General features: G+C 51.4%; 2 protein-coding genes across 26 annotated transcripts in view; one reads left to right on the top strand and one right to left on the bottom strand.

Annotated features, from left to right (window-relative positions):
- The window catches only part of RALGPS1 (Ral GEF with PH domain and SH3 binding motif 1), a 270,250-nt gene that overhangs the window by 153,542 nt on the left and 104,556 nt on the right, over positions 1-12,152 (top strand). The window lies entirely within an intron of this gene.
- The window catches only part of ANGPTL2 (angiopoietin like 2), a 34,517-nt gene that overhangs the window by 10,947 nt on the left and 11,418 nt on the right, over positions 1-12,152 (bottom strand). The window contains exon 2 of the mRNA XM_017646957.3: positions 8,933-9,798. Within this exon, the coding sequence (XP_017502446.1) occupies positions 8,933-9,749 (817 nt within the window). The 5' untranslated portion in view covers positions 9,750-9,798. The remainder of the gene's footprint in view (positions 1-8,932; positions 9,799-12,152) is intronic.

The raw sequence follows: 12,152 nt of genomic DNA, 5'->3' as shown, positions 1-12,152 counted from the left end.
ACCCGGCTGACAGGCAGCTCCCCATGGGGCCAGGGACTGAGACACGGGGCAGGAGGGGCGCCTCTCCCGCGGCCTCAGGCCACGGTGACAGGACTCCTCACCCCCCAGGCCCAAGTTCCAGGACTTGACCGCCTGAGGCTGTGCAGAGGTCCCTGTGACCTGCAGGAAGTGTTCCCGGGGTGTTTTAGTCCACACGTGGGCACTGGGGGAGGCTTCTGTGGTATCACCAAGACCCACGGCTTTTGTATGAGAACCATATGCTGTTTTCACTTATTCTCACTGATGGTCTATCTCCAAAAAGTCCTTTTTGCCGCTCCCTGAAACATTCTTCTAAGAGGAGATGTTGAAATTGAATCTGGAATTTCCTACCCAAGTTAATCCATCTGAGAGCCAGGGCATGTGGACTGCTTAGGTGTGAGTACTGCCTGGCCAGTGACAGGACTTGCTGGGCATCCTGTGTAGGGGCAGGAGGGCAGACACCGGGGAGGGGCTTGCCAGGAACACTGATATATGCTGCTTAAGGCTTATTTATCCAGAAGGCTTGGGAAAATAATATTGTGGTTATAAACTTCTATGTCCTATGTCAATGACCACTTTTCAGTGAAGCAGATTACAAAATAATAATCTAAACACAGGAATAGCTGGTACACTCCCAAAGGCATCTCCAATTCTTGCAAAGCTTCGGAGCTGACATTGTGAAAATCATTTCTGGTCCTTCTGGGGAAGGGGTTCAAATTCTCTTGCGGCCATGTGGTCCACTTTAGTCCTCAGATGACAGGCACAGTGCTTGGGACCAACGAGGTTTTTTAGAAGTTTATGAAAGTGTTTGAGCCCTAAAAAAATTTATTGGTTCTAAAATATGAAAAAAAACTGCAAAATCAAAATTTATAACTATATAATTAAGTTTCTACAAAGTATAATATCTTGTCAAGTTCACTAATTGTTAAATTTAGTCTTCATAAAAAAAGTTATTACTTTTGAAAACAATTTGTAGGTTAGATTTTTCTCACTTCCCAAGAATTCCTGAACGTGCCTGATGCTTGCTGAGAAATCAGAGCCAACTATAAATTAATTGTGTTACTCTTGGCCAAATATGTTCAAAAGCAAAATTCTTAAAACCCTTTCAAAACTTTTACAGTAAAAATTATATTAGATGTGTGAGGTGGGTGTATTTCAGCACATCTGATACAATCTGAGGCCTCCCAAAAGAGAAGCCCTGGGCCCACGAAGAGCTGAAAGAGATCCTCTTTCTGACGGTTTGACCTCAGGATAAACAGCCATGGCAGTGTTGCTTCCCAAAATGCATTGTGCCCACTCCAGGGTTCCATCAGAGCTCGTGGGCAGGAGGAGAAATATGGACTTTAAAGCAGTTTAAAAAAGAAAGAGTCTAACTTAGGTTGTGGTGTGCTCACTGTATGCAGAGGCAAACGGCTCCCTGGGGCTCCCTGGGACTGGCGGGAGTGAAGCCCAGGGCCTCTGGGTATAGTGGCCAGTGGTGCCCGAGGCTGCCTCGGGGGAGGGAGGTCACTGGACACGGGGTGAGGCAGCCCAAGGAGGCTCCCTGGGTGTGGTGACGAGAGCGAGCAAGACCCTTACTCCAGAGACTGGCGATGCTGTTCTGCAGGCCATCGGGGAGGGTTTATCAGACTGCATGACCGCTCCACAGACGCCGGATGGGTGGCGTGCCCATGGTCTGCCAGCCTGTTAACCCCTTTCAGGACGAAATCAGCTTACGGGCTTGTCTTAGAGAGCCTGTATTGGCTTTCACTGAGCACCTTGTAGTTTTCCAAATGCTCACAAACCTCTCTTTAGTTATAAAATTCTTCTGTGTAATTTTGCTGGGGCTTGACTACAAGCCAATTGGTATGTAATTTCTAGTATTTCGTCCTTTTCCTCTTTCTGAAAATGGCATGTGCCCAGCACCGAGCCTGGTCTTCAGGATTTCTTGATGGTTGCTGGCAATGGTGCAGAGAGTGTATCTGCTGAGCCCTCAGCCCTTCTCATTCCTCCTCCAGGAAGTCTCCCCCAACCCCTGAAGAGCCTTTATCCTCCTCGGGGTTCCCATGATGCCCTGTTTAGTTACTTCCACTGGAATAGAGGAAGAACAGTGACATGTATGTAGAGCCTTTCACAGGCCAGTGCTCTTTCATTTCATCCTCACGAGCCCCTGCAAAAGTGAGGAGATGGGCTCAGAGGGTCACACACCCAGAAGTGGAGGCTCTGGGTTGAATACGGGTCCGCCTCCTGTGCCCTGGTTCTTCCGCGGCCCTGGGCTGCAGCTGTCTCAGGGTGTCAGGATTGTCCGGGCGCTGGCTCCCCGTCATGCTCTGGGCTCCTCCAGGCAGGAGCGTGCTCAGGGGCAGTGAGCAAGTGCCATCTTCCCAGCCTAGGGCAGAGGTCACATAGCGCCCCAGTGCCTTCTCCCTCTCCCATCTCCTCACCACCGCGAGCTGCATCCCCTTTGTCATCTTCATTCTGATCTTCCCCGTCTGAGAACTGATCATAATAATGCGTCTGGAAACAGGGACCCCCCCCCCGCAAGAGAGGATAATCAGCCTCTAGACCAGAGTCTGGGGATCCCGGGTGGCCTGGAGTAGAAAGCCTGCAAGCTGTATTTGGGGTGGCACCAGATGACTGGTTTTGTTCTTTTGAACGGTACTCCAGACATACCATTTAAGACATCTTAACTTCAACTTTAAGGAACTTTAAAAAGCCATTATATTTGTCATTTAAACAAAAATTTCCTTTCTCTTAGCAAAGTTTCTGTATATACAGTAATTTTAAATTACTGTAATTAACTTAAAAATCTAATTAACATGAGAAAATCACTTATTCATTTCATAAAAGGGATGATGCAGAACCACTCCAGGGCCTATAGCGCCCCCCGCTCATCCTGCGGTCCACTCCCTCCCTGGTCATGGGGCTCGCTTTCCCTGTGTTCTCCTCCCAGAGCCATTGCAGGGGAGCTGAAGCCCCGGCGTTGCTCTTGTGACCGCGCACTACCCACTGCGTTCGACAAACCTCCCCCTGTGCGTTTCAGACACGTAGTGTGATGCTGGCTTAATTCTGTCTTCTTCTTTACTTTTTCTCTGGGGGAGAAGCTCAGGGTTATGGACCAGCCTCCTGCGTAAATTCACCACAACAATCCGTTTGTGCACCTAATGAGCCCCAGGATTTCCCAGATTGCTTTCAGTTTGCCAAGTGCCAAACTGTTGGGATTTCCAGGCCACAGGCCGCCGGATCACCACTTCTAACAGTAACAAGTTGATAGTACATCTGCTGGGATTGTAAATAGCCTGAGCAGTTAGCCAAACGTCTTCCTTGGAAAACGCCCCACTGTCAGAGGGAAAGCTTGCTGTCACCCTCAGAAGGCTCCCTGGGGTCTGTCCCCCGAGGTTCCCCTAGAGGGGGGAGAGGAAGGCAAGGCCAGAAGGAAGATGACCCACCTTGAACTTGAGTGAGTTTTGTTTATGAAGAAGCTAGCAAAAAATGCTCTTTGAAATATCACTGGATTACGTAGTTCATAATGAATTTGGGAATCTCATTTTGTTCAACAATAACATTTTAGAAACAAGACCACATCCTACAGTGAAAACAGCACAAGCTTTGGAGACAAGAGACCAGAGACCTGAGCTGGGTTGTCCCTCAGCCTCTCTGACCCACAGCCATGCTCACCGTCCCCCAAATTCCCAGATGCTTCTCCAGCTCTGCACAGGGCTCAGGCGAGGATGCCCCCTCAGCTAAAGCTTCTCCCCTAGAGGGACAACTGCTGGACCTCCTGAAAGAACGGAGGCCACAGTGTGATAGACCTTGTTCTGTATGTCCAAGCATGCTAGTGGGAACCACAATCTAACATACGTATTTCCTACCTCGTACGGGGAGGTAAACTACAGGGAGAAAAATCCGTCTAGGAAAACACTTGTTCGTGGTGTGCATGCCTCCCTGGCCTACACCATCTGCTGTGAGGGAGGCATGGCTTCCATGTGTCACTAGCGTTACCAGTAAGACAGCCCAGCTGCCACCCAGTGTGGCCCCAAGACCTGTCGAATCCACTGATTTCTAACATTTAGAATTAACGTATTTAGAGAAATCAGGACTTCGGCATTAGCTGTATATTGAAATGTTGCATAAAAGTAACCCCAGAGAATTTGCCCAGATTTGATACAAATTAAAAATCAGGCTTATCTATAGCTGCAGCCTGTCCACTTACCAGGATTCAGGTCGTATTATGTTTTTGTGGGAGTGCTTAGTTTTTTTACTCTGTAGTATGAGGCCAAGTTTATTCTGCTTTACCTTTTTTATTTTTTTAATTTTTGGCAGCATCTCAGGGTTCTGATACAGTCTACGGCATAAACTCACCAAAACAGTCCATCTGTGTGACTGACTGGTGAGCTGGCCATGGAAGACTGGTTCAATGGGTTCCTCCTGAGCCTGCAGGAGTGGGCGGCGTGAGACCAGTGCGTTCACCATGCCGGTGCGTGTCATGCATTATCAGAGCTGTGAGAATTCTAATGACAAATCTCCTAACTCTGTCCCCAGCACCCTTTTACAAGTTACTGCTCATATCCTGATCCATGAAATAGTGATGGAGGGTAATGTCCCAGGCAGCTGGCACCTGACCAAGGCAAGCATTTATAGAGTGATTTTCACACCAGGTCCCCTCTGGCCTTTCCATGGAAATGTGTAGTATCCCAGAGTAGTTTAAGGCAGATTTGGGTGTGTGCCTTGGCTGAGCCACTTACTAGCTGTGTGATCTTGGCTAAGTTACTTAACCTCTCAGAACTTCAATATCCTGGAAGTTACAAGTCCTGGACTATCTTGGCTCTCCCACTGACTGGCTCTGGGACAGGAGGGCTGTGCTAGGGGATCTGAGAAGCCTCTACAAGCTTTAATATTTTACAATTTTATGGCTCCTTTATTATCCACTGAGAAACACACCAGGCTGATGATATTCTCTTTCTCAAGAGAGAAAATAGCTAGAAATGTCTGCTCCTTTTGGTTTTTAAAGGTTTGTTTCAGACAAGGCCTCGCTGTGGTAGCTGGTAGCAGCACTGCCTTTTCTCCTCTGATGAGTGTCTCAGATCGGTGCCGTGGCAGAAGGGCACACCTGTGCGTGGCTGTCCCTGGGCTAAGCTGAGGAGTCATGTCTCAGGCCTCCCAGAACCATCCTGGAGCCGAGGCCCCGTCCTGTCCTGTCGTTTGCCTCTTAGAGAGTGACTCCTGTAGCCTTCTTCTTTAACAGACCTGATGGACGCATGCACGCACATGTGTGTGCACGTGTGTGTGAAGGGCACGCAGGGGATGTGTGAGTGTGAGAAGGCGAAGAGGGCCACAGGCCTCAGCACAAACACCGTCCTGACTGAAATGCCCCAGGTCTGGTCAGACCTGACAGACACAGGACAAGACCCAGTGAGACGCCAGGGAAGCCAGGAGCGGCCTGGGCCTCCCTCCCTCAGGCTCTCAGCGGCCTGGGGCCGTCCTGTTACTGGCTGGCTGGGAGCAAGCTGGAAAGCACAGCTTCAGATAAACGGCCCTGGCTCCCTCAGCCCCCTGGGGACCGGCGTGCTGTGGCTGAGCAGCCCCGACAGCGAGGCAGGGAGCAGACGGCTCTGAGCCTGTGGAATGACAGATTTAGAAGCGCCAAGCCTTGAGTGCCAAGGAGTTTATTTGCAAAGGTGTTTCTGGCCCCGAGTGATGTCGCAGGTAACAAAGGATCTGTCTGGGGAGAGCACAGAGGAAGGGTTTGTCTTCCAGGGCCAGAACCTGCCCCAGGCTCCAGAACAGGCCTGATGAGAGCTCTGTGCTGATTGGCGGAGAGACACCATCTGCCCACTTGCCCCAACACCAGGAAAGAACAGGGCCTCCCCAGATCTTCAGGGCTCTGTCTACCACGTGCTTCCACAGCCCAGTGCTCAACCCCGGCTGGTAACGCCTTGTGTGGGAGCTCAGTGGCGAGATGGGTCTCTTACTAACTATGAATCTGTTACCAACAATCAGGACCAACATTTGGGAGGGCTTTGCTTAAAAAAAAAACAAAAGGTGAATTAGGCGCATTCACCTCATCTCCATAACAGCTGCTGACATGCTTTCCTAAGCGGGAGACAAAGTAGACTGGGGGTGTGCAGGCGTCTGGGACTGCACCCGGCCCATGCTGGATTGCAAATGCAAAGAAGCAGGAGATCTGAACCATTTGAGGTGCCAGGTGTAGGGCTGTGTCCCAGATCTTGGCATGAACTCATCTCCACCAAGGACCCACTAGTAAATTGGTTTCCTGACTCCCAAATGCACCTGGTAAACTCTTACAGCTCCTTTAAGATGGAACACCAGAGTCCCCACCTCTGTCCAACTTTTCCCTTCTCCTCCAGGAAGACTTAATCGTGCCCCCTTAGTGTCCCCACAGCCCCTCATTTGCCCCTCTGTGGGGCACTTAGCACACCATGGTATCATCACAGTGACCCCCCCAGCCCATGATTTCAACTGCATTCCTGATTTCAGATACTTTGTTAAGTTAGTCCCATAAATTCTCACAACGTTCTGGAGATTTTGGTCTTGGTAGATGGTCCCTCTCGGAGAAATACTCTGTCAGACCTGATGTGCTGATTTTAGGGGATGGAACTAGTGGGCAGTGAAGAGATGCCAATGCATCCATGCGTCTGCCGCCTCCCTCAGACCGAGCTCCTGGAGGTCAGGGATAGCTCTCGCCTGTCCCCCTATGTCCAGCGCTGTGAGCAGCACAGAGGAGGGGCTCCACCACTGTTGGCTGCCCCACGCAATGTACTATCACATGCTTAACTGCACTGAGTTTCCACAATATCCCTGCAATATTATGATGCGTCCCCATTATAGAGGAGAACACTGAGGCTCAGAGGAGGTCAGTGATTTTCTCATGAGCAAACAGCTAACAAGGGATAGATGCAAACTTAAGGTTTCTATTTCTATGCTATTATCTATCAGCTCAGTTAAAGCTCAGGAATGTCCTGAAATTGTTGAGGCAGGTAAGAGAGATGGCTTAGGTGAGAGGCGATCTACTGGGTCCATTCAGGTCAGCCTGACTCACATATGGATTATAATAGTATTCAGCTGAGCCTTCCTTTGGTGCCCAGGGGCACATTTTACCAGTGGGTATTCCATCAAAACATATTCTCACATTCTGCCCTCTTTCAGACCTTCTGATTTAAAACAGACGCATGTACAGAAGAACTAGTCATCAGCTGTAGAATGCCAGAGCTAAAAACAGACTGTTTATTTCTTTCAATCTCCTTGTTTTAAGATGAAGAAACCAAGATCAGGCTCATAGCTACCATGTATCAAGACTTAACCACGGGCCCAGCCCTACACTAAACACATTTTTTTGCAATATTTCATTTAATCCTCAGGTTGCCATTATTTTATTTTTTCACCGATTTTTTTTTCCCTTTACCTATTTCACCCATTCTCCCAACCTCCCTCCCCTATGGCAACCACCAGTCTCTTCTCTGTGTTTGTGACTCTATTTCTGTTTTGTTTGTTTGAGTTTTTAGATTCCACATGTAAGTGAAGTCATATGGTATTGGTCTTTCTCTGACTTCCTTCATTTAGCACAAAGCCCTCTGGTAGGCATTATTTTAATCTGTCCCCAACTGACAGATGAGGAAACTAAGGGGCTAAAGGGCAAAGTGCTTTGCCTGGTGTCCCAGAGCTCATCAGCGGGCGAACCAGAATTCAGTCCAGCTAAGTCTGCTCCGAAGCCTGGGTTCCCAACCTGCACACCCAGTTTCCCACGAGGTGCTGCAGGCAGATGCCCCCCCCACAGACCCGCACACAATGCCAGCCTTGTCTTTTGCCTGGGCCACCCTCCTGCACTGAGGTCCAGCCCCTCTCTGAATTAGCAAGAAGCTGTTCATCCCAGTACTGATGGTTATTTTCAGAAGTGTGAAATAAATATAAAACAGGATATTTTCAGTAAAAATATCTCCCTGCTTATACAACAAAGTGGTACCAAAATCACTGCCTTGGAGCAGATACATGGTTAGGTTTTGCAAAGACAAATCCATTGCTCATATGACAGCCCATTTGGGAGACTCACAGGGTCCTGGATGAATGAAAGGCTGAGCTTCAGGGGGCTCGGTCCATGCTTCCCCCAGGATGGAGGGGGGTAGCCCCCCAGAGCACAGAGGACACAGCCCTAGATTTAAAGTGAAAAGGCCTGAATTCAGATCTGGCCTGAGGGGACTCTAAGCCTGTGAGCAAGATACCTATCCTCTCAGTTAACCTTATGTAAGGAGCAGCGGGGGTAAATGATGTAATATCTGTGACCGTGCCCAGCGCCCGTGCCTCGGGCAAGCTTCCAAACCTACCAGCAGTCCCATTCTTCCCCCATAATGATATTCTGAGAACTACCACATTTTAACATGGAACATGTATTTAAGAGTATATGGAGTCATCATTGGGATTCTAGACAGCAGCAGACTCTAGGAAACACGTGGGCTTTAGAAAGCACTCCTTTCCAACCCCCAGCCCCTATGATGCATTTATCATACTTTTACCATGATAACACTTTCTTTTCCTTCATCCCCTGTTTCTTGGGTGAGCATTTACTGAATGCCAGTTCTGGGCCCGGCACAGTCCAGGAGCTCGCAGGAGAGGCAGCCTGCTTGCCAGCACAGAGCCGCTAGTGCAGGGCCCAGAAGGCTACAGGCCTGGGTTCTTCCCTGTCAGAAGCCAGAGAAACCTCCCCCGCTTCCTGGTTCTACCTTGGAGCACCCGTATAAGGCATGTGGTCCCCCTCTCACCCCACCGGCTCCAGTGGCCGGCCCAAGGGATGGCTGGGGGGTTGCGCAAGTCTGTTGGCCTGGCTTCAACATGCCGTGGCTTTTCCCCCACTTGTGGCCTCAGCCAGGAGGAGCCTGGCGCCTGGCTCCGAGGCCCAGATGCAGGCTCCGGGAGGACTTACCCGACGGCTTGTCAGTGGAGGACGGAAGGCTGGTGAGGATGGGCATGGTGGGCAGAGGGGGCGGCAGCGCCTTCAGGTTCTGGTCACTCTGGATCTCGTTGGTGGAGATCTGATTGATGATGCGGTTGTAGGGGGGCGGCTGGTAGACCCGGGGCGGGACGGCGGGGGGCGGCTGGGGCACGGGCCTGGCCGCAGGCACCCGCTGGCAGTGCTCCTCCAGCTGCGCGATGATCTCCGACTGGTTGTGGGCCAGCGTGGCCAGGTGCTGGTACTTGTGCTCCAGGTCCTTGTACTTGCTGGCCAGCTGCAGCATGTCGGCCGTCTGGTTGAGGATCCTGTTCTCCAGCTGGGAGAGCTCCAGCGCGTTGTCCCGCTTGCGGATGATCTCGTGCAGCAGCTGCATGTAGAGCTGCGTGACCCGCGAGTTCATATTGCGGCTCTCCTTGCGCAGCAGCTTCACCTCACTGACGATGCCCCCGTCCACCTCCACCAGCTGCTGCAGCGTCTCAATCTGCCTCTTCTGCTTGAGCAGCTCGCTGTTGAGCAGCTCCAGCTCCTGCTTATGCACTCGGTTCTCCAGGAGCACCTCAGGCTCCTTGGAGTTGACGCAGATGGCGCCTGTGACCCGCTGCTGGGGCACAATGAAGGTGTAGGTGCACTTGTCCGGGGACTCGCCAGCCCGCTTGTACCTGTTCAGGTAAATGAACTCTCTGGGCGAGCCCTCCTCGGTGCCCTCAAAATCATCCTTCTGGCCTGCAGCCACTCCCGTGGCAGCCAGCAGTCCCAGCCACCAGTATGTCACGCACAGTGACCTCATGGTTCTTGCAAAATGGTGGTCCCTCTTCGTGATCAGAGCCTGTGAAAGCCTGAAAGTAAACATAAGGGGAGACTCAGTAAGGGTCCTCTCACTGCCAGTGGCCAGAGCCATCATGAGCTCAGCCTTCTCGCCAAGCAGATCTTTCCAAAAATGCAGCTTCAGGAGGCAGGCCTTCTGGAAGCAACAGGAGACAGGCAGGCCCCAGCAGAGGCAGAAAGGGAAAGGGAGGGGATCGGGGCATCTGAAGGCAGGAGGCCGCGGCCCTGCACGCCTGGAGCAGCTCCCGTGCCCGCAGCCCTCTTGCTGAGCTCCTGGCCGGAGCCCGAGGAGCACCCGAGGGCAGCGTGGCATGCAGTAGGGTGGCAAGGCAGGGGGAGGGTCGTCCCGTCTCCTTCTCTTCTGCCTCGCACTCCTCAGACTGTTTAGCTCCCCCGTTCTACATGTTCGTAACCCCCTGGACTTGACCTCTGTGACGCCTATCACGGTTGCGATGCACTGGAATTCTCTGTGATCTCCTCTGCTGGACTCTACACTCCATGAGGGCAGGCACTGTGTCTGATCCAATCCTGTAGCCCCTGGATAAGCAGGCTTTCAGCAAATACTCGTGAGATGAATGAATTGTTGGGCACGGCATGGACTGTGTTCAGTTTGTAGTGGACAGTGTCAGTGGAAGGATGTGTCCAGTCACATGGCTTTGGTCTGTGTTAGCCAAGCTGTGTTCCAACAGGAACAAACAACTGAGCTCTTGTAAATCCAAATATTTGCACTAGCCAGTAGTGATCATTGCAACGTGATTAAAGCAGGCAGGAGCAGAGAACAGACATGTGACTCCAGATTTGTTTCAGTTCTATTCTTGGGCCATTCATTCCTTTATATCCTCCAGAAAAATATCCATCAAACATCTGCGGTATGCCGGGCAGTGTGCTGGCTGCTGGACACCCAGCTGCAAACAGGACAGAGCCAGGCCCTGCCTTCACGGGGCTTACTGGTCATTACCCAGGCCCTAAGCGAAAGGGTATAGCGGGGAACTGACCTAACCAGCGGGGTCAGGAACACTTCCCTGAGAAAGTGCCCTTTACACTGACCCTTGAGGGATGAGCAGGAGTGGCCAGGCCAAGAGGGAGGGGACGGACGTGCACAGATGCTCCTCTTACCACTCAAGGACATCGCTCCAGCAGTTCTCTCTCATGTCTCCTCCACGATCATATTTTTCCTGCAATCACACTGTTATTTCTCTCAACTTAAAGAAAATCCTCTTTAAGGATTTCCTCTTGACCTCACATCCCCTCTTCAACCACTCTTGCATTTCTCTGCTCCTCTTTTCAGCGAAGCTCTCCGAAGAGTTGCCTATACACCCTGTTGGCAGAAAGTCCCTCTTCCTGTTGTCTCTTGAGCCCACTCCCAGCAGGCCTGGCCCCCTGCCCGCCACTCCAAGTGCTCTAGGCCTGATCACTTGCGTCCTCACTTGCCAGAACAAATGGCCAGTTCTTGGTCCCCTTGATACTTTGCCTCTCCGCTCTGTGGCACCTGGCCGGTCACCCCTTCTTAGACTTCCTTTCCTCCTTAGAACACCCTTTCCTCCTGTCTCATTTTGGCTGCTCTTTTTGTCTCCTTTGCTGGTTCGTCCTCGCGTTCCTGTCCCGGGAGGCGCGGGGCTCAGTTCTCAGATCTCTTGTTTACCTTGGTGATCTCCTCCAGTCTTGTGGCTTTGCGTGCCTCCGAGTGCCGATGACTCCCACACTCACTTCTCCAGCCTGGACCATCCCCCTTGGCCCCAGACTCATACATCCAGCCGCCTCCTCAAGGTTTCCACTCAACTATCTGCTAGGCATCTCAAACTTATCTTATCCAGAAGTGAACTCCTGGGGTCCCCCCGTCTCCATCCCAACTTGTTTGTCCCAGTTTTTCCTGTTAGTAATAACAAGTCGAGTCGCTCAGGCTAACAACCTTGAAGCCTTGACCTCCTTGACTCCTTTCTTTCTTTCATACCCCACATCTAATTCACCACCAATTATGAGAGCAATATCATGGAAATATTCCCAGAATCCTACTCCTTCTCCTCGCCTCTCCTGCACCCTGGTACAGCCCACCTTCACCCCTTGCCTAGACCCCACTGGTCTCCCTGCCCCTTCCTGCCCCTGCCCACTACAGTCTGTCCTCAACCCAGCAGCAAGAGTGCTCCTTTAAAAAAGGTCATATCAGGTCACTCTTCCGCTCAGAATCCTCTGGTGGCTCCTCATCTTGGAGACAAAGCTTAACAGGTCTCTAAGGCCTTCCTGATGGGCACCCGTCCCTCCCTGACTTCACCTGACCCCCCTTGCTCCGGCCTCTCCAGTTGCTCTGGCTATCTGAGTGTTCCTCATGCCCGCCCAGCCTGCCTTGGACTTGGGGCCTTTGCACTTG

This window comes from Manis javanica, chromosome 2 (genome assembly GCF_040802235.1).
Source record: "Manis javanica isolate MJ-LG chromosome 2, MJ_LKY, whole genome shotgun sequence".
Taxonomy (NCBI): Eukaryota; Metazoa; Chordata; class Mammalia; order Pholidota; family Manidae; genus Manis; species Manis javanica.
The sequence above is the reverse complement of the archived record's forward strand: the minus strand, read 5'-3'. Positions and strand labels throughout refer to the sequence as shown.